Source organism: Solea senegalensis, linkage group LG3 (assembly GCF_019176455.1).
Source record: "Solea senegalensis isolate Sse05_10M linkage group LG3, IFAPA_SoseM_1, whole genome shotgun sequence".
Taxonomy (NCBI): domain Eukaryota; kingdom Metazoa; phylum Chordata; class Actinopteri; order Pleuronectiformes; family Soleidae; genus Solea; species Solea senegalensis.
In genome coordinates, this window is record NC_058023.1 from 15,726,926 (window position 1) to 15,751,555 (window position 24,630).

At 39.7% G+C, this 24,630-nt stretch overlaps 5 protein-coding genes and 1 non-coding gene across 10 annotated transcripts in view; 2 read left to right on the forward strand and 4 right to left on the reverse strand.

Moving 5' to 3' along the window:
* Nucleotides 1–606, reverse strand: part of LOC122765802 (collagen alpha-1(XXV) chain) — a 173,803-nt gene extending 173,197 nt beyond the window's left edge. For both annotated transcript variants that reach the window (XM_044020235.1, XM_044020234.1), the window contains exon 1: nucleotides 11–606. In XM_044020235.1, the coding sequence (XP_043876170.1) occupies nucleotides 11–298 (288 nt within the window). In that variant the 5' untranslated portion in view covers nucleotides 299–606. The remainder of the gene's footprint in view (nucleotides 1–10) is intronic.
* A 5,136-nt stretch (nucleotides 607–5,742) lies between these two features.
* On the forward strand, nucleotides 5,743–9,092 carry saxo2 (stabilizer of axonemal microtubules 2). The gene is made up of 4 exons (XM_044022253.1): nucleotides 5,743–5,904; nucleotides 6,958–7,119; nucleotides 7,193–7,299; nucleotides 8,093–9,092. The coding sequence occupies exons 1-4, from the start codon at nucleotides 5,900–5,902 to the stop codon at nucleotides 8,767–8,769; spliced, it is 951 nt and encodes a 316-aa protein (XP_043878188.1). The 5' UTR covers nucleotides 5,743–5,899; the 3' UTR covers nucleotides 8,770–9,092.
* A 283-nt stretch (nucleotides 9,093–9,375) lies between these two features.
* On the reverse strand, nucleotides 9,376–15,012 carry larp7 (La ribonucleoprotein 7, transcriptional regulator). 2 transcript variants are annotated; one of them, XM_044022777.1, is made up of 13 exons: nucleotides 14,898–15,012; nucleotides 14,285–14,502; nucleotides 13,633–13,733; nucleotides 13,430–13,513; nucleotides 13,059–13,223; nucleotides 12,860–12,962; nucleotides 12,405–12,716; nucleotides 12,094–12,247; nucleotides 11,831–11,973; nucleotides 11,236–11,354; nucleotides 10,963–11,122; nucleotides 10,603–10,694; nucleotides 9,376–9,752 (listed from the first exon to the last, which is right to left on the reverse strand). In XM_044022777.1, exons 2-13 carry the CDS (start codon nucleotides 14,499–14,501, stop codon nucleotides 9,675–9,677), a joined length of 1,728 nt encoding a protein of 575 aa, XP_043878712.1. In that variant the 5' UTR covers nucleotide 14,502; nucleotides 14,898–15,012; the 3' UTR covers nucleotides 9,376–9,674. The 2 variants fall into 2 exon arrangements, with proteins under 2 accessions (XP_043878712.1, XP_043878711.1); XM_044022776.1 differs by having other exon boundaries at nucleotides 14,285–14,514.
* A 215-nt stretch (nucleotides 15,013–15,227) lies between these two features.
* On the forward strand, nucleotides 15,228–15,301 carry trnai-aau. Its single transcript has one exon. It is a non-coding gene; the product is annotated as a tRNA-Ile (tRNA).
* A 237-nt stretch (nucleotides 15,302–15,538) lies between these two features.
* On the reverse strand, nucleotides 15,539–20,992 carry LOC122766976 (protein NLRC3-like). The gene is made up of 6 exons (XM_044022257.1): nucleotides 20,579–20,992; nucleotides 18,775–20,497; nucleotides 18,534–18,617; nucleotides 18,322–18,405; nucleotides 16,002–16,079; nucleotides 15,539–15,909 (listed from the first exon to the last, which is right to left on the reverse strand). The coding sequence occupies exons 1-6, from the start codon at nucleotides 20,886–20,888 to the stop codon at nucleotides 15,588–15,590; spliced, it is 2,601 nt and encodes an 866-aa protein (XP_043878192.1). The 5' UTR covers nucleotides 20,889–20,992; the 3' UTR covers nucleotides 15,539–15,587.
* A 567-nt stretch (nucleotides 20,993–21,559) lies between these two features.
* Nucleotides 21,560–24,630, reverse strand: part of LOC122767107 (ADAMTS-like protein 1) — a 103,157-nt gene continuing 100,086 nt past the window's right edge. For 2 of the 3 annotated variants that reach the window (XM_044022463.1, XM_044022465.1), the window contains 2 exons: nucleotides 24,383–24,603; nucleotides 21,560–23,339 (listed from right to left, as the gene is read on the reverse strand). In XM_044022463.1, coding sequence (XP_043878398.1) covers nucleotides 23,230–23,339; nucleotides 24,383–24,603 — 331 coding nt within the window. In that variant the 3' untranslated portion in view covers nucleotides 21,560–23,229. The remainder of the gene's footprint in view (nucleotides 23,340–24,382; nucleotides 24,604–24,630) is intronic. The other variant, XM_044022464.1, reaches the window with a different exon arrangement.

The window sequence follows — 24,630 nt, forward strand, 5'->3', positions numbered from 1 at the left end:
CGCGTCTTACCTGCGAGAGCACCTCATTAACTCTCTGCTGAATCAGGGAATTTAAATCATCCGTGGAGTAACCCGGGGCTCGGATCACCGGCCGCTCGCCTCCCCCGCTCTCCAAATCCACAACTCGGTTCTGGATATCGGCCGCGTTAATGCTGAGTAGAATGCAGAAGGCGACGGACGCCACGGAACACAGAGAGGAGAGGATGTTGAGCACCGTTGTGCGGCTATGCTGTCGCTTCTGAGGCGCCGCTTTCTCCATTTTCTCCACGCACCTTGATGCTCCTCTTGCGGTCTCCATTTAACTGCACGCGCTGTGGGGAGCAAACTGCATCTGGCGCGCAGTCACGAATTTGTGGCACACGGTTCTGTGTGCGTAAATGAGTGTAAGTGTGCCTGCGACGCGCCGTTCACGTACTGTGACTCTGTGGCGACAGCGGCAGATAGATGGACGAGTGGAGCCCCCCCACTTTGCTCCAGTGAACCTGTGTGACTGCGCACTGATTCTCCTGCAAAACTTGTTGCACGGTAGCCCGGCACCGAGGGGAAATTGAGCACCAAAGTAAGAAAAGTGAGAGTGGGCAGATATGTGGCAGCGCACATGCAGTGGACTGGAGACAGCGTTTACCACTGGGGAGGATTTCCACGGTGCGGAGCAGGCGTGACCCCCACTTACCGCACAACACGCCTCCAATGTGTCCAGACTGATTAACATAATTTATTGACCCGCTCCTTTTACGCACTGAGCTTGAGCTCAAAATTGCCATTATTTTGGTTCTATTTTATTGCAGGTGTATATATATTTTCAACCAAGTCATACATTTTAACTGATAAATAAACACTTTTAACAAAATTATAAGAGGGAGCAAGACATAAGCAAACTAAGTGGCAGCTTAGTTCCCTGAGTGTGTGAGGATATTGTTTATACATATTTACATATCTAAATAAGAAGTCTAAGTCATTAAACTGGTTTACCTGCTTGATTCAAGTTCTGTATCAGCACAGAGAGTGCTTCACTTTGAATAATAATGACTGTTGAGCCACTTTGGTGATGTCCTCAAAAATTGTTTTTGTGTCAATAACACAACTATGATTAATGCAATGTATAGTGTTACAGTATCATTAATCGTAAAGATCTGGCTACTCTGAGGTGGTGGGGGGGCCCCAAATCAAATTCATCTTAGGGCGCCATAAAGGCTTGAGCCAGCACTGGATGTAGCCCAACTAATGTCAACAATCAAAAACAAGGAGGCAGGGTTGCAGTTCATTTCCACATGTTTCATCATTCCTCTCCATCATCTCCATGACCTATTTACTCAAGTTCTTCTTAAATGATATTCCTCGTCTTTGTTACTCAGCTGATCACTTTCCATTTCTTTAATCTCATCAACTGTTAATTTCCAATAAATGGGGGGTTCACATCCATGCCATTTTAGACAGTAAAGTGATCTTGTACACCAGTGCCCTGGCAACATGTCCATGCGAGCCCCATAAGGGTTATATTTGGGCTGACAATACTGGTCCCAAGTGGGTTTGTCTATGGTTTCCATTATGGCCCCACCTGTGTTTGCCCATATGGTGTGTGTGTTACTGGAACCATATGGGACCTGCATAATCTGCCCACTTCAAGCCTATGCCACTACATATCCAGGTAGACTTGAAAGGGTACGGCGCGGGTACGAGCTTGAAGTGCAAACACAGGTGGGGCCACCATGGAAACCGTGGACAGATTATCAGCCCGAACATAACTCTTATGGGCCCCACATGGACATGCTGGCTGGGTGTGCTCCACGTATGAATTCACAAAGAGAGCCAATTAATGCATATACTCACATGTTATATCTTACATTAGTGGTTCAGTGCAAGGGCAAAATACTTACATAAACATAGAATTTAGAATATGAAAGTAAAAAAATAAGGAGATACTTCATTTTTTTCATTATAATTTGATAGTCCATTGTTGACTATCATGTCAACAGGTAATCAGATGACACGTATTCAACTGATATGTGACATTAACTAACTGCCAGAAGACTACAAATTGTTTTTGCAGTGTTATTAACCATCATGGTTCGCTCAACCAACTAGTTTTCTGTAGATTGGGTCAGCAGACGTGAACAGTATGATCAATTCTATCTGCTGACAATATGTTTATTGTCAAGCAAATATCTAATCATCAATAAGTTGACAATTATCTGTTGACAGTCAACACATTATTAGTAGGGAAACTTCACTTGCATCTGTACATTTGTGTCAGGACCATCTAATTAAAGTGAAAAACAGGAGAGAACAGTACATATAAAGAAGTGTCAACTGATTATCTGTTGATTACTAGAAGGTAGTCAACAATGGAACCACCTAAAATGCATAAACTGCATAACAATGCATGTAAATCTTCAATGTTTGGAATTGAGTGGACAAAGGTTCTCACCAAAAGGTCCAAATATGACAAAAACAGACATATGATTGTCAGTGTGAAGATAATCTGTTTCCTCTCTGGACTCTCTGATGTCTTCATCCCTGACATGATTTGAGTTGTTTTATGGATTTGGTCGCCATATTGGCACAAGCACACAATGTGCATCAACCACTCTGGAAAATGTGGGCGAATTTTTCCATAAACAAATGAAATCCTGTCAGAATGATGTAGGATTTCTGTCAAAAAAAAAAAATGCAAAGGGACAACATTATTGCAAACATTCCTTGTACTCTGCATCAGACGTATCCACGCTCACACTGGAGCGGTTTTCATTGAACTCTCATAAACTCACGCTCTGAGGCTTGTATGAGGTAACTTCATAAGAGCTTTGGCACCACCATCTGGCTGATATCAGCAACAAAATAAAGTCTCATTCATTTTTTTTTTTCAATTAATTAAACCAAACTCTATCTGAATTATTTACATGACCTTGAATCAAGAAGTCCGTTTTTCATGAAGTCAGGAATTCTTAATGGGGAAAAGACCTAAAATATCCATGAACCTCCTCAGACTCAAAGTCGCTGAATGAATGGATGTGATCTGAATAGACAACTGTACCCTGGTGAGAGTAATCAATGTGGACATGAGGTGTTCAGTACGACAATGTTGTTGAAAAATGTTGTAAAATGTCACATCCAGTCTGGTTTTCATGACTGCAGAGGAAATTGGCTTTGGTTAAATACATTCATTACATTTGGACACTCTGACCTTAACCACTACTGGCTTTAACCCTAACCTCATCCAAACCATACAACATGTCTTCACCTTAAAATTGAATCATTTAAGGTATGTGGACTTGACCCATAATGAAGACAAGTTCCCATAATGTGACTGTGTGAACAGACTTAAGTCTCCACAACATGAGTAATACCTGGAACACGCACATACAACTAAATCACAACTAAATGCCTAACCCTTAACCAAAACCTAACTCTAAACCTAAAAGCAGGCCAAAATGCCTTTAAAGTTGTGAGGACCAGCCAAAATGTTTTCTTGTTTTTGGTTCTCACAAAGACACACACAAGAACACATACACACTTGCGCAGCAGGGTTAATGAGAACATGTGTGTATATATAATGCATTCCTTAGCCCCTTACCCTAAACCTAACCATCACAACTAAATGCCTCATCATAATCTGAATTCTAACCCTAAAACAAAGTCCTAACCCGGACTAACCCTGAAGCTTGGAATCTGTTGTTTAATTCGTGACTACAAAGAAGCAAACTGAGCCTAAACTGTTTATGACGAAGCAAATTTAGAGACACTTAAAAGTTCATCCGTCACCAGTGAATGCACACAGGTGCTTTTAATCATATTAAGTAATCCTCACGGGTGGAATTTAATTCTTCTTTTTTGTCTTAATTGTTCTTGTTAGATTCAAGCTTGTACAATTCTCACCATCTGCCTCAGCAGAGGTTTAATGAGCCAGACTAAGTGAAATGAGCTGGACCCAGTTTAGTAACTTAAGTGATTTATTCACTTGACCTTTAAACAGGTGCTTTTGCAGAGGAACTCATCAAGGTTAAATCAGGCTGAAAACTGCCTTATATGGACTTGTGCTGGACGTCCACCTCAAATAAAGTCCTTCCTGTGTGAGTCTGAAAATCTCACACTTGATTAACTCCATTGTTCAGCTGTGCATTCATTTAACAGTGTGATTTAGGCCTATATGATCATTTCCCCCAGTGCTTGAAGTTGGCCAGAACCAGTGATTCTGGTCCTCTGTTGTGCTCTGGTTGGTATGTCTGATGTCCTTGTTTATGCACGATTGCAATATGCAGTCATCATGTTTTTAAATAAGAATATGATGGGGGTTTGCGATAATCCTTCGAGCAATGTATTATATTTCACCTGTTGAACAGTAACATACAATATTTCAGTTGCCAAAAAGTGATTTGTCACTCCCGTGCCTTGTGGCTGAAGGTTTGAATTTACTTCAAAAGCACATGGTTTCATTGAGAAAGGTGGTATTTTAGAAATCATAGCCCACTCAGCCCCACACATGCAGGCATTTCAACAGGAAAAAAGGGCCTGAGTTGGTTTCTAGTGCCTGTTTTTATTTTTATGGTTAAACAAGAAAAATATCTCTCGGAAGTGTTGTATAAAAAATGAATATTCACTGACTTCTTGAAGTTTGAAGTTTAAATCATTGTTGCAAATGTTAAGGATAATCTATTTAATATACTGGCTGTCTTAAATCTCAGAAATGACATATGTTGTATCGTCACCAGCAAATTATTATCTATCAGACACAAGATAGCCTTTGTATTGCTTTTGCTCGGGTGATTTTATACTTAAGAATATGAAATTATAAAATAATAGAAATCTTGAAACAAACTGTGACTTCACCACACTTCAATAAAATGTTGATTAACTCAATAGCAAGATGGCATCTATAAGTACTGGTCATTTGTTTCTTACACTTTATTCTTATATGCATCAGTTATTTATTATATGTATTGTTAATGGTCATCTTTTATTTGTCCTTAGGCGCCATCCAGTGGACAAACACATACATGACTTGATGAAGCCAATCCTCACACAACAAACCCCTGAAAATGAATATAAACAAATGAATCTGGGTTTTTTTCTGGTTGATTTGTTTAGGTTTATTTTAACATAATATGATAAATATGTTACCTACTCAAAAATCTCAATTTAAGTAGTAATTTTGTTACTAATTTTGTAGTAGGTATTTTGCTTTTATTCCTTCTTTAAAAATAATTATTATTTATTGCAGTGTCACATTACCTGTTTTTAACTATAACACATACCTAAACTTTGTTTTCAATTCTTAACTTGTTTGTATTGAATACTTTTTTTTTAAACAACTCACGGATAGGTCTCGGGATTACACTGTGTGTGTTTGTGCATGTGCACAGGCTTACACCCGCACCCCACCCACCCCTCTGTCTCTATTTTTGGACAAGTTCTAAAAAATGACAGATGGAGTCGTGCGAATAAGTCACGCTGCAAAAGGCACAACCTAAATGCACTGCACATTTTCATCACAATAAAAGGAAAAATAACAATAAACTGTCAAATGCAACAAATGCAACACGATGGCATCCTGACTGACCATAAAAAAGAGCAACATTTTAATAATAATAATAATCATCATCATCATCATCACGAGCAGCGTCCTCACCATGGCAACGTGCCTGCATCAGCATCACCGCACAATGTGAGGTTTATTTTTAGAAGCTCTCAGGCTGCTACTACGTGCTACTCTACTTCAACACACACACAGTCAATAATTCATAGCCTACGGCGGAGCCTCCAGTGGAGTTAGGGGGCAGACTCTAACAACTCCGAGCCACAGGACGCCAGAAACCACGCAGGGTGAAGCAGCCGTAACTGAACAACGGTGTGAGACAAGACAATCCACGGAATAAAGAGAGTCAGCAGAAAGAATACGTCAATGAGGTGAGGCCACATTTTACTAATGCTTTCCTGATGAGGGATCTGTGTGGATTTGCTTGGGAAAAACATGAAATAAGATCTAAACTTATTATTATTATTATTATTGTTATTAGTAGAGCTGTTTCTAGGTCCACTGAAAGCCCTAGTTAACTTTAACTACTATAGCCCCCAACCAACATAAATTGACCTCATTGATACATTATTTAGAGCCCTATCCACACAGGAACAGAAAGGAATGGAATCTTTTCCTTTGTCATTATGAAAAACTAGTAATGTCTTCATCCATACAAAACCCCCAAAACAACCCTAAATGCTGTAGTACAGCTACCAGACCTGTACGTAGTGCTGTAACACCGCCACAATGTAAAGCTTAAAAGTAAAGCTTATTTGAAATGACTATACCTTACAATGCATACAATTAGAGAAACAGAGACAGAATGAAGAAAGCCAGACCAAACATTCTCCAAACACAAGAAGAACAATATGACGACAATGACGGCGATAAAACAAAAACGCCCGGGTGGCCACTCGGGGATCCGTCTTCATATCATCCCAGAATGCTGATACAACCTTGAGCTCACTCTTAAAGCAGACAACAAACACTGTGTGTCTGTGTGTGCTTCTGCACTTGCCTGCACTTGCCTGCACTTGCCACTATGACCAACAGAGGGTGCCAGAGGCTTGTTGCGTTAATGGGGTGAAGTCTGCCATCTCTGGTTGCCGTGTCTTTATATTGCTTTGTTTTCTGTCATTTACAAACAACCTGGTGTCGTTGTGGGGCTGCCAAGTTTGCCTACCCCTTTGCTATGGCTCTGATTATCATTATTAGTAGTAGTACAAATGGTGGACAATAAAATGACACTGTTCTCCCAACATACGTAGACTATCAAGTTATAACATGACACTGATCTGTTTTTATTTTGCTGGTGTGGAAGCAGTATGCTTCAGTAGTTATTGGCCTCAAAAACTAGTAATAATCGATGACATATCGGCCCCAGTTGACCCCTACAATATGACTTAAATAGCGTACTGTGTGTACATTGTATTGATATCCAGGAAGTGTTCCAGCTCACAGAGAGCCCAAACACGGGCCTCCATGACCACAGAGTATCAGGAGAGGTTCCTCCCTCCCTGCTGCATTAAGACGGTCATCTCAACCCCAACACAGAGAGACCTTTGCCATCCTCTGAGGAGTGGAGCCGGTATGACCATGATTAGGTAAGTTCTATGAAAATGTGGTATATGGCTATGGGGAAGTAAATGTGCTTCAAATCTCATATATCTCATGAAGGAAGACCAAAGACCACCAGAGGTGCAGCAGCGCTCCACACAATCCTGCTTCCTATGCACTAAACCAGCTGGCATCCAAGATGGAGGACTACACATCGGTGTACAAAAGTAAGCAACTTAAATATCAGTAGATTCCGTTACTGCACACATGGGCAACATAGAGTTCTGGGGCCCGACATCCTCACGGGTCACTTCAAGTTGACTCTTTAGACAGATTAGTGTTGGGATGTTAGCGTTTGTAATGACAGAATCAGAGTTAAAGTGAGAAACTGCTTCAGAAACAGAAAAGTTGAGTTTTTGACTAAGAGTCGATTCAAAACCTGATATGATGACATATGGAGAAACAATGCAAATACAGACCAAACATTTCAGTTTTGCACCTTCACATTAGTAATATTTTAACTACACAAATACTCAGTATCACAATTAGCACGATACTGGTAAAAATAACTGGATCTGATATCGGAAAGACAAAGATTTAAAATCCGATACAATCCAAAAATCCTATTTAAATGTATTGCAACTTCACGAGTCATGTTGTGAGCAGCTTATTTCTTCTCAATGGGCAAAGAATATGTGTTACACAGTTGGAGTGGAGAATTATATAATAATGATAACAATAATAATAACAATTCTCATAGTGGAGAATTATATCTTTGAAATAGCTTGAAACAGCTAGCACAAATGTGTTGTTAACAGTTTTCAAGGAACGTATCAGGCTGATATTATCGGTAGATACTCGAGTTTGTGATATCGGTATCAGTATCAGAAAAAACACAAAAAGTGCCATCCCTAATTATTATTTCTTTAAATCCTTTTATTTGTGGCCCTTTGCTTTCTTTATTCATGTCACTGTGGCCCTCTGGGAAAAACTCCAGTCTCACCGTCTTCTGCTTTCCAGATGATTTCCAAGCATGGAAAACCAACCAGAGCCTGCCATACAGACTGCATGAGAGCTTGAAAGTCAACCAAGGATTAGCTGTCACAGGCGACAGCAAGGATCGTTCACACGATAGTTTTGTTCAGGTCTATACCAACTCCAAACCATTTGAAAGCATCACCAGCTACAGATCAGATTATGTCGCCCACTCATTGCAGCCCAGGACACGCAGAGAGAAGCCTGCAAACCAAACCAGCAAAGATCTGCTGTCAGAATCCACAGCGTCCTTTAGGCCAAATTTGGTTTGGCAAACAAACCCAAAACTTTTTGACAGAGCCAGCGAATTATATCAGCAATTCAAGAACTGCTCCCTTGAAAACAAGCACCACTGCCAAGATAAATTCCAAGTGTCCAGGCCACCAGCAGATCACGACGCCTATCTCTCCACCACACATGCCGTTTACGTACCACACAAGTGCGAGCGCACCAGGCCAATCCTGCCATCTGTGCTTCACAGTAAGAAAAGCAAGGAGCCCTTTCTTGCAACCACGACCATGAAGGAGGATTACAGAGCTTGGAACGTGCCGCAACGCTTGTTGGCCAGAGAGACGTGGAACGGCCCGGGAAAACCAACTTTACAATGTGCACACCTCCAGACTTCAAACAAAGCCTTTGTGCCTCCATCCAAAACTGAATGAGGCTGCTGTCATTTCAGCTGCAGCACCACACACAGACCTCAGACTCCTGCTGGGAAAAGAGCATGTTCTCCAGCATTAAACAGGGTTGATCACAAATATACATGTTCCTGATATTAAATGGTGTACTTTTCTTTTTAACAATTTGCATTTTAAACAGCTGCTTTGTCAGTAACTTGGAGCTAAATCTTTTGAGTCCAACATTTCAACTGGAGTGATCACTCCATCTGAACTGCAGTTGCAACAGTTAAGTGAACTATTTTTAGTGTGGGTTTTCGCTTTAGTGTTATCTGCTTTTTCATCTTTATGTTCTTGTTTCTTTGCTTCATATAACAAAGAAATCATTAAAACTAAATCATTTTGGTTTGTAAAAAAAAAAAAAGGCATTTGAAAAGAAATTTCATAATTGATTAATCTGTTGGTTATTTTCTTGATTAATCGATTATGAAAACAATTAGTCGCAGCCTTAATCTGAACTGAAATCTTCACATTTCAAACCTAAAAAGTATTGAAAGCAATAAAGTCGCTGCCCGTTTATTATGTATAGAAGGTGTTTTATTTTTATATTTTAAGTTAAGTGTTTGGTAAATATATAACAAGACACACAGGGACCATCAAACTATTTTTTATTAAAAAACAAAAAGCAAATACGACTCGTGACGAATCACTCTTTACTAGAAGAACAAATCAAAAACACATCATACACAGAATTTTCTATTTTAAAACGAATGTCAATTAAAATGACAATATGCGAACGAAGTAGCATCAGCCATTATCTCGGGAGCGCCAGTGCAAACGAGGGAACATTTGAACTAGTTCTGTCAAACTAAACACATAAATGCCCACTATCATCACACCAAGTCTGATTTACAAATGTTCTTGTACAAAATAAAGAACAAAGGCAGGTGTCAGTCTTCTTGAAAACGGATGTGCTTATTAGCCTCCTTGGCCCGGGCAATGATGATTTTTTCTGCTTTAGATATGAGCTGAAGAGTGAGAGTAAAAATGAAAAATTACACTTAGTAGCATGTAAACAGAAGGGAGAGCTTTGTGTGTGTGTGTGTGTGTGTGTGCACACTTATTTTTTTAGCATCAACAATGACCTTAACAGGACCAGTAGTCCTCATGGAGACTAAAACCTGGCCCTTGTTAGTTACTGTGCAACCACATTTTTGAGGAACTTGTCAAGTTTAGAGCTGATACTTGAATTGTGGTGTACATATATATTCATTTATTTATTTATTTATTAAGAACAATGGTGTTTAACATAGTTCCAAGACAGAGAATGAAGCTGATGTGCTGCACAAAGAGTTCACAGCAATTACTAACTTGCAACTCCAGTCCCTAGTAGGGCTTTTGCATATAAAATACATTATAACATTACATTTAATACATTTAACTTTTGAAGTAAAAGATTAAAAGATCTGAAATGTATTCGACTTGGTAATGAAGTCCATAATTGACAGCCTCTTACAGAAAAAGCAGATTGTCCAAATGAAGAACGATGTGGTTTTGCTGGTGTGGCAGATTATACCATTTTACATATACCATTCACTCTACTACTAGTTGGATGACTCTGGAGAGTAGGATTCTGGGGCCAAGATGATTGACACATTTAAACTAATTTAAGAAAGAATTTGATAAAGCTGTCATCCCTATGCACTAATTGTGTCCTTCTAATAAGTGGCAATGATGCCAGCAGACAAACTTCTTGTCCATCCTATTTAGAGCCTGATTAAACAAAAAAATATGATCAAACTAATATTATATTGTTGTATACAATGAAATCTATATGTATTTTTCTATCGTTTTTGAATAAATAGAGTATGATCTCACCTTCTCCGTGCCCCGCTTCTTTTCTCTCGGGCGATTTAACTTGACCTGCCGGTCCACTAGGATCTTCTGCCAATACCTTTGTTCATGGTCACCTTTGAATGAAAAAAAAAGCTACGTTTTCACCTGAAAAAAAGTTCACTCATTGAGTTCAACTAAGAAACCTTGTGGAATAAAACTGAACCTGAGCCGAGCTGTGCCAATAAATTATTTTCACCATCATCAATAATGGAAACCAGTGTGTGCCAGGCTCGGTCATCCAGATCTTCTCCTTAGTTAGCATATTATTTGCATGTGGGTCACACGAGTCCGCAAACAATATACACTTGACACCGTGAAACAGAAAATAATAAAAATTCATACCTGAGAGAATTTCAAGTTTCCAGCTGTGCTCTCTCTGAATCTCCGCTCTGACGGCGCTGACAGCTTTAGCTTCCTCTGGGGTGTGAAATCGGATGTGACCCTCAGCATCTCCCTCCAAAATGTCAATGTATGCCACTGGTGATATTTTGGACAAGGCATCCTGTGCACACACACACACAGACAAGGCATAAGCTTAACTTGAATTCATGCCCATATGCTGAACATCATTAAAAGTGACTGTAAAGGTAATGAGTGCAGTAAGTTATCCAGTACCTTGATGAACTTTCTCCCAGGTAGTGGTTTGACGTCTGTGATCTTAATGATGACACCACTGGTAAACTGAGGGCCCTTGTTCGTGGCTTTTTCACTTTTTTCACTTTTTTCACTCTTATCTACAAGAAAACGCAAACCAACATTACACCATTAAACCATCCTGTGTCGATTTCTTTTCAAGCTGAAATGAGAGTTACATTTTAATATGATGAGAATAGTTTGGTCTTGTTTGTCATGTTCAATGACATTACTTGCTGGGCTTCCTCAGTGACGGGACTGAGGCAGGACTCAGTACTGTGGTGGAGAAGTGCGCACTGAGGAAGGTGCAAGCAGTGCTGGAATAAAAAAAACACCCTCTCCGCAACAAACCTATTTGAGTGAAAAATGTTTGGGTATCTAGTAATGTTATTTGTTGATCTAGGTTTAGTGTAAAGTTACGGAAGTGTACTGCTGCCACATCAGCAAAATAAAAACAGGTCAGTATCACGTTATAGAACGTTAAAACAATATAAGTTTCATGTTATAATCGCGTTTGCATACGTAATACAATACTATCTGAACTCAAATTACAAAGATAAGGGGCGACAAATCCCACCTTTTAGATCTTGATGATGTTTCTCTGTCTTCAACAGACTCTTGTGCCGCTTTTGATCAATCTTAGTGATGCACCTCTTCAGTGTCGTCATGCTGTGCTTTTGCAGGGTCAAGTACTCCTCCTTCAGTACGAGCCACTCTTTCCTTTAGGGCAAAAAAAGAGGAAGACAGATGTCCAGTTAAGCGTCAAAGGTGTTTTTGAGTCTGACGTACTTTCAATCATTAATTTTGACGTATGAAGAAAAAGGGGATGTAGGGATTTACTTTGAAAGAACACGCAGTGGGATGACTTCCTCCCCAATTTTCAGTTTTTCCTTGTGCATTTTTTTTCTCTTCCTCTTCACTTTGACTGCTGAATCATCTCTGTTTTCTTTCCCTTCCTCAACACCTCTCTCCATGTCAATTTGAGTGGGTGGATCTGACAGAGGAAAAGGACAAAAAGCAAAGGCCAGTCATTATGAAACAAGAGTAACAAGACGAGTGGAATGAGTAGGGGGGGGTTAAAGGGAAGTAATCAGTTTCTGTTTATGATCTCATTTTTATTACTTAGACCAGCAGATACTACAATCACTTACCAGCCTTAACAACATCTTTCTCCTTCAGTCCAGACTCACTTTCACTGGTTTTTCTCATCTTTGATGGCAGCTCACTTTCAGGACCTTCTACTGTCTGTGACCGTCGTCTTTTTTTCTCTGACAGTTTGCCCGCAGTCTTGGTACTGCTGGCAACCTCTGGTCTAAAATCCCCTGCTCCAGAGTGCTTCCTCTTTTGTTCTGATGGCTGTGCTTCCATCATCTGCTCTTTGGCTTCTTCCGCAGGCTTTGGAACTGTGGCACTGTCTCTCTTTTTCTTCTTCTTTTTCTTCTTCTTCTCCTCCTCTTCCTCCCCTGTAGCACATGGATGGATCAAGAAAACGGGGATGAACACAACAAATTGTGGCGGCATCAGATTTTTCATCAGTCAGGTACATCCACATTCACAGAAGCAGTGACGGAGAGGAACTATAACTGTTTAATTGAAATTACTGTACCCAATTGTGGATTGTCGACTGGCAGAGGGAGCTGCTTCCTATTTTTTGTCTTGGGGAAAATCCCTGGTTTTCTTGGCGCATCTTCAGGAGGGTTATTCAGCATCTGTTTTCAGAGATCAACAATTCCCATGAGTTCTTTTCAGACCACAAACAAACACTGGACTAACACGAATCATCACATATTTCATATTCATATTACCTCTATGGCTTTCTGTGCTTGTTCCTCTGTCTCAAACTCAACAAACGCAAAACCCTTTGGTTCACCTGAAGTCTTGTATCTCGGGATACTAACATACACGACATTCCCACATTTTGTGAACACTCTTTCTATCCAGCTGTGTGTCACATCCTTGGGCAAAAGTTCCTTTTAAAAAAGACAGAGACAAAAGAAAAGGATTTTTCTTGGTAAATGTGTAAAGAAATTCACAATAAGCAGCAAGAAAATTCAAGTTTCAGCAAAGAAATTACCGCAATGTCAACGCTTACAAACTCCTTGTGCATTTAGGTACCCTTAAAAATTCTAATAATTCCAAAAGAGTAAAAATATCTCAACCAAAAAAAAGCTTTTACCACATAGACTGTGCGGCTGTCTGTATCATTCGGTATATCTCCAACTGGAAACTGCCGTCGTACTTTAGTGCCTTCCAAGTTAACCTGAAACACAAAAAAACAGTGTCTTTCTTTGGAAATGTACAAATCATTGAATCTTAGATTGGGATATTTATAAGGTGTTTTGTTGAAGAAGAAAAAAAAATAAATAAAAAATTCAGTACCTCAACGACAGAAGAATTCTTCAGGGCCCTTGCAATCAGCTTGGTGTCTGTTGTGAGCTTTTTCATTCGATTGAAGCTTGTCAACACAGATATATCAACATCTAAAACAGATTAATTATATGTTAAAAATCGGACCAGTTTGCTCTTCAAATTTTGTCTGAATGCACCACAAATACTGAAATGGTTAGTGGTCACTGAAAGCAACCACTGGCTGTGAGATGATCCCTTAAATCAGTGCAACCACACTGATAAAAAATGCTGAAGCTAGTATGAGGCTTTTGCACCCAATTTGGCATTTGTGGGCAAGCCAACAACATAAACAATTCTTTGTAAGGGAAGTAAGACAAATACCTCCACAATGAAAAGTATTTTGTTTTTATCTTTAAAAGACTTTAATATGAAATAGTATGATTTATTTTGACTTAATACAACTGCTGAAGCCTAATGTCCTCCTTCAACTGAGGTTTAGAAATGCATATGTGGATACTGACCCCATCTTTGCAATGTGAAATAAGATTCGAACCGGATTGAAATTCACAAAGTATTATAATTTTAATTGCACATTTGGTATGCAAGAACACTAATAGGATAATTGTCAAATGCAGATAAGAGCAAAATGGTGTAAATATCTGGGCTAGTGAATGGCACTTACATCCATCATCTGCCTCATCCATGAGTTTTCTCAGAAAACGGTCCTTGTGAAGGTTGACGTCTCCAAACCAGAACTCCACCTGCTTCTTCACATCACCCAGCAGTTGTTTGACTCGGGAGCGCTTCTTCTTCTTCTCAGTGTCCGTGTCCTTGTCCTTGCTGCTGCGCTCTGTGGGACCAGCATCAACACGATCTGGTCCCCTCTCTGTGTCAATCATCCTAACGTTCAGACTGAAACACACAAACCAGCAACACACTTTATAAAACACAGGAACGACTGTGTTTGACTTGTCTCTATCTTACTTTATCTGAGAGAGCAATGCAATTAATATACTAATTTATCTCCAATTTCACGGGGTCTATTAACTTAATTATACATATGTCAGTGGTAGAATACACATACAATGATACAAAATAATAAGAGTTAACATAAAAGACAGCAAGCTTCATATTTAGCGCCTCTGTTAGCCATCCCTACCTTTAGCATACTATTGTGGTAGTCAATTCGCGGGCAGAGACATTTTTAAAAATGCTACAGCCAAAACCAGTGCAATTTAAATTCTGTAAAATATAGACTTGAAAATCCAAATTCCATGCTTATCTACAGAACTCACCCTTTTTGAAATGTGGAAACAGTTATTGATTGCGCAAGGAAGGTACAATAAACAGGATAAAACAGAGCACAGAACCAGCTACGTTCAATAACACGTCGCAGGATAATTTCGTCACAGCAACTTCCGCTGTAGCATTACAAAATAAGGCGTGTGTGGCTGAAGTGAATATAGGCGTTCGTATGGTTACAATTAACTGCAACAACGAGATGTAGAAAAATACACTTTTATTCAAGTTTGTAAAAAACAGTGTAACAATCAATCCAATTTTTTTCATTCTTACTACGAATAGTTTTATTTTATGAATTAAAAACATCTGCTGAGTTGATCCACGGCCGGTTAGCTCAGTTGGTTAGAGCGTGGTGCTAATAACGCCAAGGTCGCGGGTTCGATCCCCGTACGGGCCACAGTTTTTTTTTTGTTCATTAAATGTTTTCTTCATTGTTCCACAAGTAATTGCTAATTGTTTTAATGGCTACTAATTAGTGCCTGCTGCTGCAAGGCATTGCAGTTATCATTATCATTATTATTATTTTTATTTTTATTTTTATTTTTATTTATTTTTTTTTTATTTTTTTGTTGTGTGTTAATGATCTTGTGGTTTCCACAAATAATTCAGCATCACACACAGATTTGATGACATTGGAATTTTTTATTTTACAGATGGTGGTGAGAATAAACTTTTGACATTAGTCAGAGGTTCAGAATATTCTCAAACTTTTTGAGCTTTTTGCATATGTCGTCCTCAGTGCAGGACTCAATCCTGTGCTTGATGAGCTGAGATAGTTGCTTGTAGAAGGTCCTTGCCCACTTGGTTTCTAAGCAGTGGACCGATATGTTGCACACTTTATGGAGTACCATCAGTAGTTTGTCATTGCTGCTAACTTTACAGCGCCTGAAGACCCACTCCCCCCACGCTTCCCACGTCTCTTCATCATCTGTGAAGGTCACAGTAATGCTTTCTTGGCTGCACCAGGACTCTGGCTCCTTGTCGTTCAGGTCATTCCAAATGGCCCTAAAAATTAAGAGTCAGCAGAGGCTTGTGAAAAAAACCAAAAACATTTGAAATACAGTTGAGAATCAATTTGAAAAAGGTACCTCACTTACACAACTTTTTTCAGAGGATATGGTGTCAAGTCATTGAGTGACAGAAGACCTCTGGGGCTCACTCTGTTGCCCTCCATCCTGTTGAATAACAGTAAAATATCCTGAACAATATTTATATATATATATATATATATATATATATATATATATATATATATATATATATATATATATATATATATATATATATATGTATATATATATATATATATATACACATATATACATACATATACACATACATAAAGTGGGTATGGAAAGTTATTAGACCCCTTTAAATTGTTCACTCTTTATTTCATTGCAGCCATTTTCTAAAATCAAAAAAGTATTATTTCCCATTAATGTACACTCAGCAACCCATCTTAACAGAAATGTAGAAATGTTTGCAAATTTATTAGAAAAGAAAAACTGAAATATCACATGGTCATAACTATTCAGACCCTTTGCTCAGTATTGAGTCGAAGCACCCTTTTGAGCTAGTACAGCCATGAGTCTTCTTGGGAATGATGCAACAAGTTTTTCACACCTGGATTTGGGGATCCTCTGCCATTTTTCCTTGCAGATCCTCTCCAGTTCTGTCAGTTCTGAATGGTGAACGTTGGTGGACAGCCATTTTCAGGTCTCTCTAGAGATGCTCAATTGGGTATAGGTCAGGGCTCTGGCTGGGCCAGTCAAGAAGTCACAGAGTTGTTCCGAAGCCACTCCTTCATTATTTTAGCTGTGTGCTTCGGGTCATTGTGTTGTTGGAAGGTGAACCTTCGGCCCAGTCTGAGGTCCTGAGCACTCTGGAAGAGGTTTTCTTCCAGGATATCTCTGTACTTGGCCGCATTCAATTGCAACCAGTCGTCCTGTCCCTGCAGCTGAAAAACACCCCCATAGCATGACGCTGCCACCACCATGTTTCACTGGGATTGTATTGGGCAGGTGATGAGCAGTGCCTGGTTTTCTCCACACATACCGCTTAGAATTAACGCCAAAAAGTTCAATCTTGGTCTCATCAGACCAGAGAATCTTATTTCTCATAGTCTGGGAGTCCTTCATGTGTTTTTTGGCAAACTCTATGCAGGCTTTCATATGTCTTGCACTGAGGAGAGGCTTCCTGCCATAAAGCCCCGACTGGTGGAGGGCTGCAGTGATAGTTGACTTTGTGGAACTTTCTCCCATCTCCCTACTGCATCTCTGGAGCTCAGCCACAGTGATCTTTGGGTTCTTCTTTACCTCCAAGGCTCTTCTCCCAAGATTGCTCAGTTTGGCTGGACGGCCAGGTGTAGGAAGAGTTCTGGTCTGTGCCTTGCCACAATTCTGTCTCTGAGCTCCTTGGGCAGTTTCTTCGACCTCATGATTCTCATTTGCTCTGACATGCATGAGATGTAAGGTCTTATACAGGTGTTTGCCTTTCCTTATCAAGTCCAATCAGTTTAATTAAACACACCTGGACTCCAATGAAGGAGCAGAACCATCTCAAGGACAATCAGAACAAATAGACAGCATGTGAGTTAAATATGAGTGTCACAGCAAAGGGTCTGAATACTTATGACCATGTGATATTTCAGTTTTTCTTTTTTAATAAATTTGCAAACATTTCTACATTTCTGGGTTTTTTCTGTCAAGATGGGGTGCTGAGTGTACATTAATGAGAAATAAAATGAACTTTTTTGATTTTAGCAAATGGCTGCAATGAAACAAAGAGTGAAAAATTTAAAGGGGTCTGAATACTTTCCATACCCACTGTATACATATTAATCACACTTTATTTGTATATTATTTGTATAGCCCTATAGTACAAATCCCAACTTGCCTCATCGACCTCAACAAAGTGCAACAACGTCTATCTTTACGGTTCAGCAAAGTGAAGGCAAAACCCCCTCTAACAGGGGACAGTACAGAATTATACAGTTGTGCTATGGTGTCATAAACAGCTAATACTAACTCCTGCTTCATCTGATTGTGTAGGTGGAAATTCACATGACAGGGGACCTTCCGCATTTACACGTACAAAGCAGAGCTATGATAAGTGGCTCTAACCTGTGACGTAAGCAATACAACAGGTGTGAGAGGAAGGACAGGGAAACCTGTTTATGTTTAATTATGTTCATTATAAAGTGTCTTATAATATTTTAATTTCAAGATTCAAGACTTTCAATTATGAATTATGGGTTAGGGTAATCAATTAACCCTAACTCTAACTTTTGGGTTATCAATTATGACAAGAATTAAAATTCTTGTCTATTATTTAAATTATTGATGTGGGTGGACTGACTTTGATTTTCCCAAAATAAAGTGACAGTGGCAATAGGACTTATAATGTAATGCTTCTTACCACAATTCTTCAAGAGATTTTTTAATCCGTATCGCATGAGTAAGTGTCAGCAGTTCATCATCGCCAATGTTTGACCATCCAATTCTAAAAAGGAGAACAGAAAGTGGTGATTATTTTCACGAGACAAAATAAAACATATCCTCTGAAATAGAGAAGGGTTCCTCATTTTGCCAGATAGTGCTGGTATTTTAGACATTCAAAACAAATCTTACCCCAGATGGGTTAAACTGTCTGATACTTGCAGCACCTCAGCAACGACCTGAACTGTGTCCATATCAAGGTTGTTTTCTCCAAGCCTTAAAAGTGAAATTATGATATTAGCAGTCCCATGATAATCTGATGATGCAAATAGTTAGTGATCATTTATAAGAGCAAAACTAAATCTTGATCACTTGAGATGGAAAGGATCATAGCATGGATTGATGGAAAGCAATTCCTTTTCCGGGGACTTACCAAAGATTCTCACATCGAAAGAGCAGGGGTTGGATATCCCGTAGAGCCTCACAGCTTACTCCAGTACCTGTCAGATCTAACTCTGATATTTTGCCCTTTGTGAGATTAAGGAAGTACTTGATGGCATTGTAATCCATTTGGGAAAGTGTTTCATCACTAACATTTACCCGTAGCATCTTTGGTTGCACGGCAATGGCTAAAGCAGGGTCCTGCTGCTCAAACAGGCAGTGTAAATGATTTAGGATATGGGCTCCACTGTCACAGAGCGCTGTAAGTTCTCTGATGATGCTCCGGCGATAAGTGCCCGCTTTTTCTTTGTGGTAACATAGCCCTAACTGTCTTGAAAGGAGATTAGCATTGCGTTCAGAGAGGATTCCAGACAGGAATCGATTAAAAAGGTCTAAATGTCCATTGGTTGTGCTCTCTGTAGGACATACAGTGGGTTGAAGTGTGTCTGGTAGTGGGTGATCTGTCACTGCACAGTAAACTGCAGCAAAGAACTCTTGAACAGTAAGGTGTGCAAATGAATAAACTTCATCTGTGCAGCCAGGCTCTTGTGCTAATGTCTTGTCAAGGAAAGTGCTAACAAGGCTGCATCCCTCTAACGCTGCAAGATCTTGATCGCTGCTGTAAAATAGTGTTTGCTGCTCCATCAGCTTGTGGAAGGCAAGGCGACCCAGTTTCAGGACTACATCAGACAGCTTCTGTGTGCCCCCTTCTTTTTGCACTTGAAGAGATGTTTCAGCTCTTGACTGAGTGTGAGAGCAAATCAAAGCCACCAGATACTGCACATAAATGTCTGTCATTGTTTTAGGCTTTTCTCCAAAGAGATCTTTGCTTTCATTCAGGATGCAACAGACAATGCAGCAAAAGGCAGGGATGTAGCACAGTGTTAGCATGAGTTCATTTGCTGAAACAACTGCAAACATTTGATCTGCAAGGGCACTGTCTTGGAAATAACGTAAAAAGAAATCTTGAACTTCAGTCAGGGAGAAACCAGTAATGAGCACGAAGCGGTCAATGCAGCCCACTGGGATGTGGCTGAAGGCTGCTGGTCGACTTGTTACTATGACAGAAGCGTTGGGCAGAAGTTCACCCTGTATCAGACTCCCTACTATCTCCACTACCTCTGCATCATCATCTGGCTCAGTCACAAAAATGTCTACATCACAGCTTCTGTAGTGTCTGAACTCATCAAAGCCATCCAAGATAATCAATAGTTTGTTGTCATTGGCCAAAATGCTGTCAAGTTCTTTGGCGAGGTGTCTGTATTTTCGCAAAATCAACTCTCGAAAGTTTGTGGGTTTCTCAATCAGATTCAGGTCTCTGAAGGTCATGTGGATGATAAAATCAAATGAAACATGTCCCTTGTCTCTGCCAAAGTCATAAAGCATCTTCTGCACCAGGATGGTTTTTCCAATGCCGGCCACCCCATTGACGAGAACCTTCCTGACTGGACGGTCTCTATTTGGGCTTGAAAAGAGTTCTGCTGGTGCAATTTTCTTGTGTATTTCTGACTTGTGTTGCATAGAGAGTCGCTTCTGTCCAAATGTTAGAACCTCATGTCTTCTCGTCTCCAAGCCCTGGTGTCCGTCAACTAATAAAAGATTGACATAATGTTTGGAAAAAAGTATTTTCTCTCCATGTCGAGTGTTGTAGAGGAGCATGTTCTCACTTCGGCGTCTGAGGACATCTTTATGCTTTTGTTTGACTTTATTGTACTCTGCAAAAACAATAGAGCATAGAAAAATGTCTTTTATTTTTGTATTTAGGTCACTGCTTGTAAAACAAGAACAATACATACCTATGGACTGAGGCTGAATGTTGACTTCCTTGGAGTGTGTCTGTGCCTCCTGCTGACGATGACTTCTAATTGTGAGAAAAATCTTGATTGCCCCCTCACCTTTGCACTCCAAGATATCCAATACCTTCCTTACTCTTGAACGCGGCCCCAACTGACACAGCACCACCTCACAGTCGTCACAATTGAAAACATCTTGACACACTAAAACCTCTAGCAGTGAGTCAATCCACCCTTCCAGTTCATCCACGAGGGACACTCGCAGGACCCTGATTGCTGTCAAAGAAGAATTGCAATCATCCTTTTCCACCATAACTGATCTGCAGCTATGCCAAGTACAAATCAGAAGTACCAGAAGCACTTATAATCTGCCGATGATGCCAGTTTGTAAAACAGAGTCTTGGTACATGTTGTGGTAAAAGGGATTTCCTCTCTCAGCAAAGTGAGCAGGAGTGAGCAGTGCGATGTGCAGAAAGAGGAAGTCAAAATGTGTCACAGGAATGTTGACTATCTCACTTTTCCGAGTCATAGAGGAACCTCCTATTCCATTGATGCTAGTATTACCCTTTCACTAATCTGTCAAAGTGATCAAGTCGGCATTAAAACATTGGTGGACTAAGCAGCAGTTGTATTACAGAGCAGCATTGTTGAACTTGTGTCCACTGGGAAAAAGCCCTTGGAACGGGGGCCTGGATCATGTCATTGAGAATAAAACTTGGTTGTGATTGGCCGGTGATCCTAGAACAAGCATGCAACACTCTCTCATGTGCACTGCAAATGATAAAGTGGGCCAGTAAAGAGACTGACAGGGCCAGTCAAAACGTGAAGAAATAGCTGACATTCCAGCAGCCCACAAATATGAGCCCACTGGCTGACTCTGTTACTGACAAACTTTCATAAACAATCCAATTTGAACATCTTAATCTGATAATGCAGTCAGGATGTAAGTCCAAAATCCAAAAAGTAATCACAACAAACAGATTATGAAAGGAATGTATTTGGTTTTATTTAATGATAAACCAGGCATGAGCAGAGTCAACACGTCAAGTCACCAGTAGAGGGTCCCCATTGCATGCACATCAAATACTATCAGCTGTTTTAGAAATGAATACTTAAACCCCAGCCCTCTGATTATTTACAAAAGTATGCACAGGAACACACATTAAAATAAATAGTTGAAAGACAAGACAAATATGTACATAAGTTAAGAGCATAAGGAAAATATTAATGATGTTTTCATCTCAAATAAATCATTGGATGGCACCGCAATGAAAAGGCAAAGTAGTCTCCTGCAATGGTTTGTGTTGCATATGAAGATGAAAACCAAAGGTGTAATATCAAAAGTGCCAAACCATTACAAAAAATAAAATTGTTTCATCAAACATCCAAATATGACACAGATGCCATTTTTCAACTCACTCATTTTCCTAGGCAGAAGAGTAACAAAATAGCTGCTTAAACTCCCCTAAAAGGTAAAAAATACAAAATATATTCTTCCCTGGACAGGATGGCCAGAGGTGAAAATACTCACCCCAAGTTTACACGGGCTGCAACGTCTCAAAGTGGTTAAAGGGACATTTTTGACAAATATCTTTCCAAAAAATATTGAAATTGGAAAACAAAATATATAAACAATGTGACATAACAAACTCGATTTTTAAAAAATCTCCACAAGCATGTTCTTAACAGAGTTTAGTGCAAAATTGTCTTTTTCCCAAAACTGACTTGCTCCAGTCTAATATACCTCCTCTAGTGCAACACATGCAAGATAACGCTTTATCATGTTCTACTTTCAACTCGCAGTTAAAAACATCTGCAATCCAACTGTCTTTCCTTTTTTAATGACTTGATCAATCACTGCTGTCCTCATATGCTAAATTGATCAAATGGTAGCACAGATCTTGATCCATTTTCCAGAAGGCTAATACTGAATGTATACCATTTATCAGATATTAGGCTTTTAGTCGTTTTAACTTTTTCCCTTTTATATACAGCACTGTGCTGTATTTCACTGCATTACACCCACAATAAAAATTGAAACTATTTAACAATACTGTTTTGAAGATCATTGCAAAAACAAGGCAAACACACAACTATCCAGTGGTTTTCACAAACTTGGGGGTTTTAGCCAGAATCCCTAGGTAAAATGTCAGTCAATTTTAAAGGCTAATAATTACACATTTGTGTGCTGAATGCTAATGCTATTGGTATTTAACCCTGAAACAGCACCACATCGCAGTAACGCAGACAGGTTTGGTGTAACATCTCTTTTTACAAGCCCCTCTTTATGAAATCATGCAGTAACCTCATGTTCCTTTTGTTCACAAATGGAAATGTGTCTCAGTCACTTGTGACTTACTCTGGAAAGCTGCTGAAAGTGAACTTCAGAATTTAAAGAAAAGAGTAAAACTGAAGCCTTCATTAACAGACACACCACTCCTCAAAAAACAATACTCTCTAATTCAAACCCACACATTGCATCTTTGACAAAAACATTAACAGTCCCTCCAGGTATGACCATGCAACTCATCCAGATCTGTTCAATCGAAGGCAGTTGTTGTATTTGGATGGGGCATAGAGGTTTCAAGTCTCTGTTGGCACCTTCCCTGACTTCTTCAGGTTGTCCACCGTGCTCATCTCCGGTCTCCTTCGTCTCAGGTGTTTTGGCAGGATTGACAGCAGCGACTCTTGAACTGGGGCAAGGGGCAGAGCTCCAGCTGTCGAACCCTCTCACAGTACCTTGTGCTGTCTCGGCACTCGCCTGCTGGAATGCAAAGAAGATAATACATGACACAGACTCACTGTAAGTCTCATCACTTTTCCTCATTGAAGTCTTCATCCAGCTATTAAATAAAAATTAAATATGAAGCTAACTCTGCCCAATGCTAAATTTTGAAAAATGCCAAAGAAGTGGGCTGAGACCGGAGTGAGGGAGAGTGCAGAGCACTGAGGGGGTGTGGTCTGCCTCACACTGATTAGACAAGAGAGTGATGAAAGAGGGAACCATTGACGCTAGCATGGACGAAAACAGCCAATGGAAAACATGTGAATTCAGTAGTTGGCTGACCAGAGAGGCCCATTTTTTATCACAGCATGAATAATTGCAATACTTTACACTAAACTGTGAAGATTTGCACCTTGATCAATAAACATTACTAGCAGAGGTGATTGCTCAAAGACAGCAAGGGATGTCAGAAATAAATGGTTAAATATAAAAGTTCATTAGAATGCAATCAACTGATTAGTTAATTCAGAATCCCTTGTTTATCACAAATCGTTCAATCCATGGCAGCACTGTGGTGAGTGACACAGTGATTGGATACATGCAACAAAATCATCACTTCCAGAGAAGCTCAGCTACTCTTGGAGTCAATGGAGCAGAATTTATGTATAAATACATTTTAAAATGAGCTTCCCCTGTTTCAAAGAACAGCAACCGCCACTGATTACTAGATACCCATATACACTGATTTCACTGGTTTGAAGCATTCAAAAAGTGTTGCAGGTTTTTTGGAATTTCCCACATGTGCGCACAGACTAAAAATAACACTTCTGACTTAGGATGTACGTAAAACAAAAGTGACTTTAACAACTCAAAGGTTTTTTAGGAATAGATACTTCTAAATCTCAGAAAAATGAAACTATAAGCATCATGGTAAATACATCCCCTTTCAGGGAAGTTTTTCTGTGAAAAAGTACAATCACAGTTACATAGTTGTATCAAATCAAATTCATAATTTTATGTCAGCAAGGTTTTTTGTCACTCACAGTTACAAAACCTTTTACATAATTTACTGAGTGTCTCACCTCTTCCACACGACATAATATTGCATCGCTGCCAACTGGGGGGGCGTGGCCTCCACAGGCATTGATGTTCACGTGTAGCCTTGCCAGTGCGACGGTGAGTGCAAGTCACCTGCCGTGACTGGAAGCCGTGTCTTCCACAGGTTGCAGTGCACTGGGTCCACGGACCAATACGCCAGTGCAGGGCACAGCTATCTGTGGAGCAGTTCTTCAGAGAGATCGGCCTAAAAATACAAACAGACACATACAAA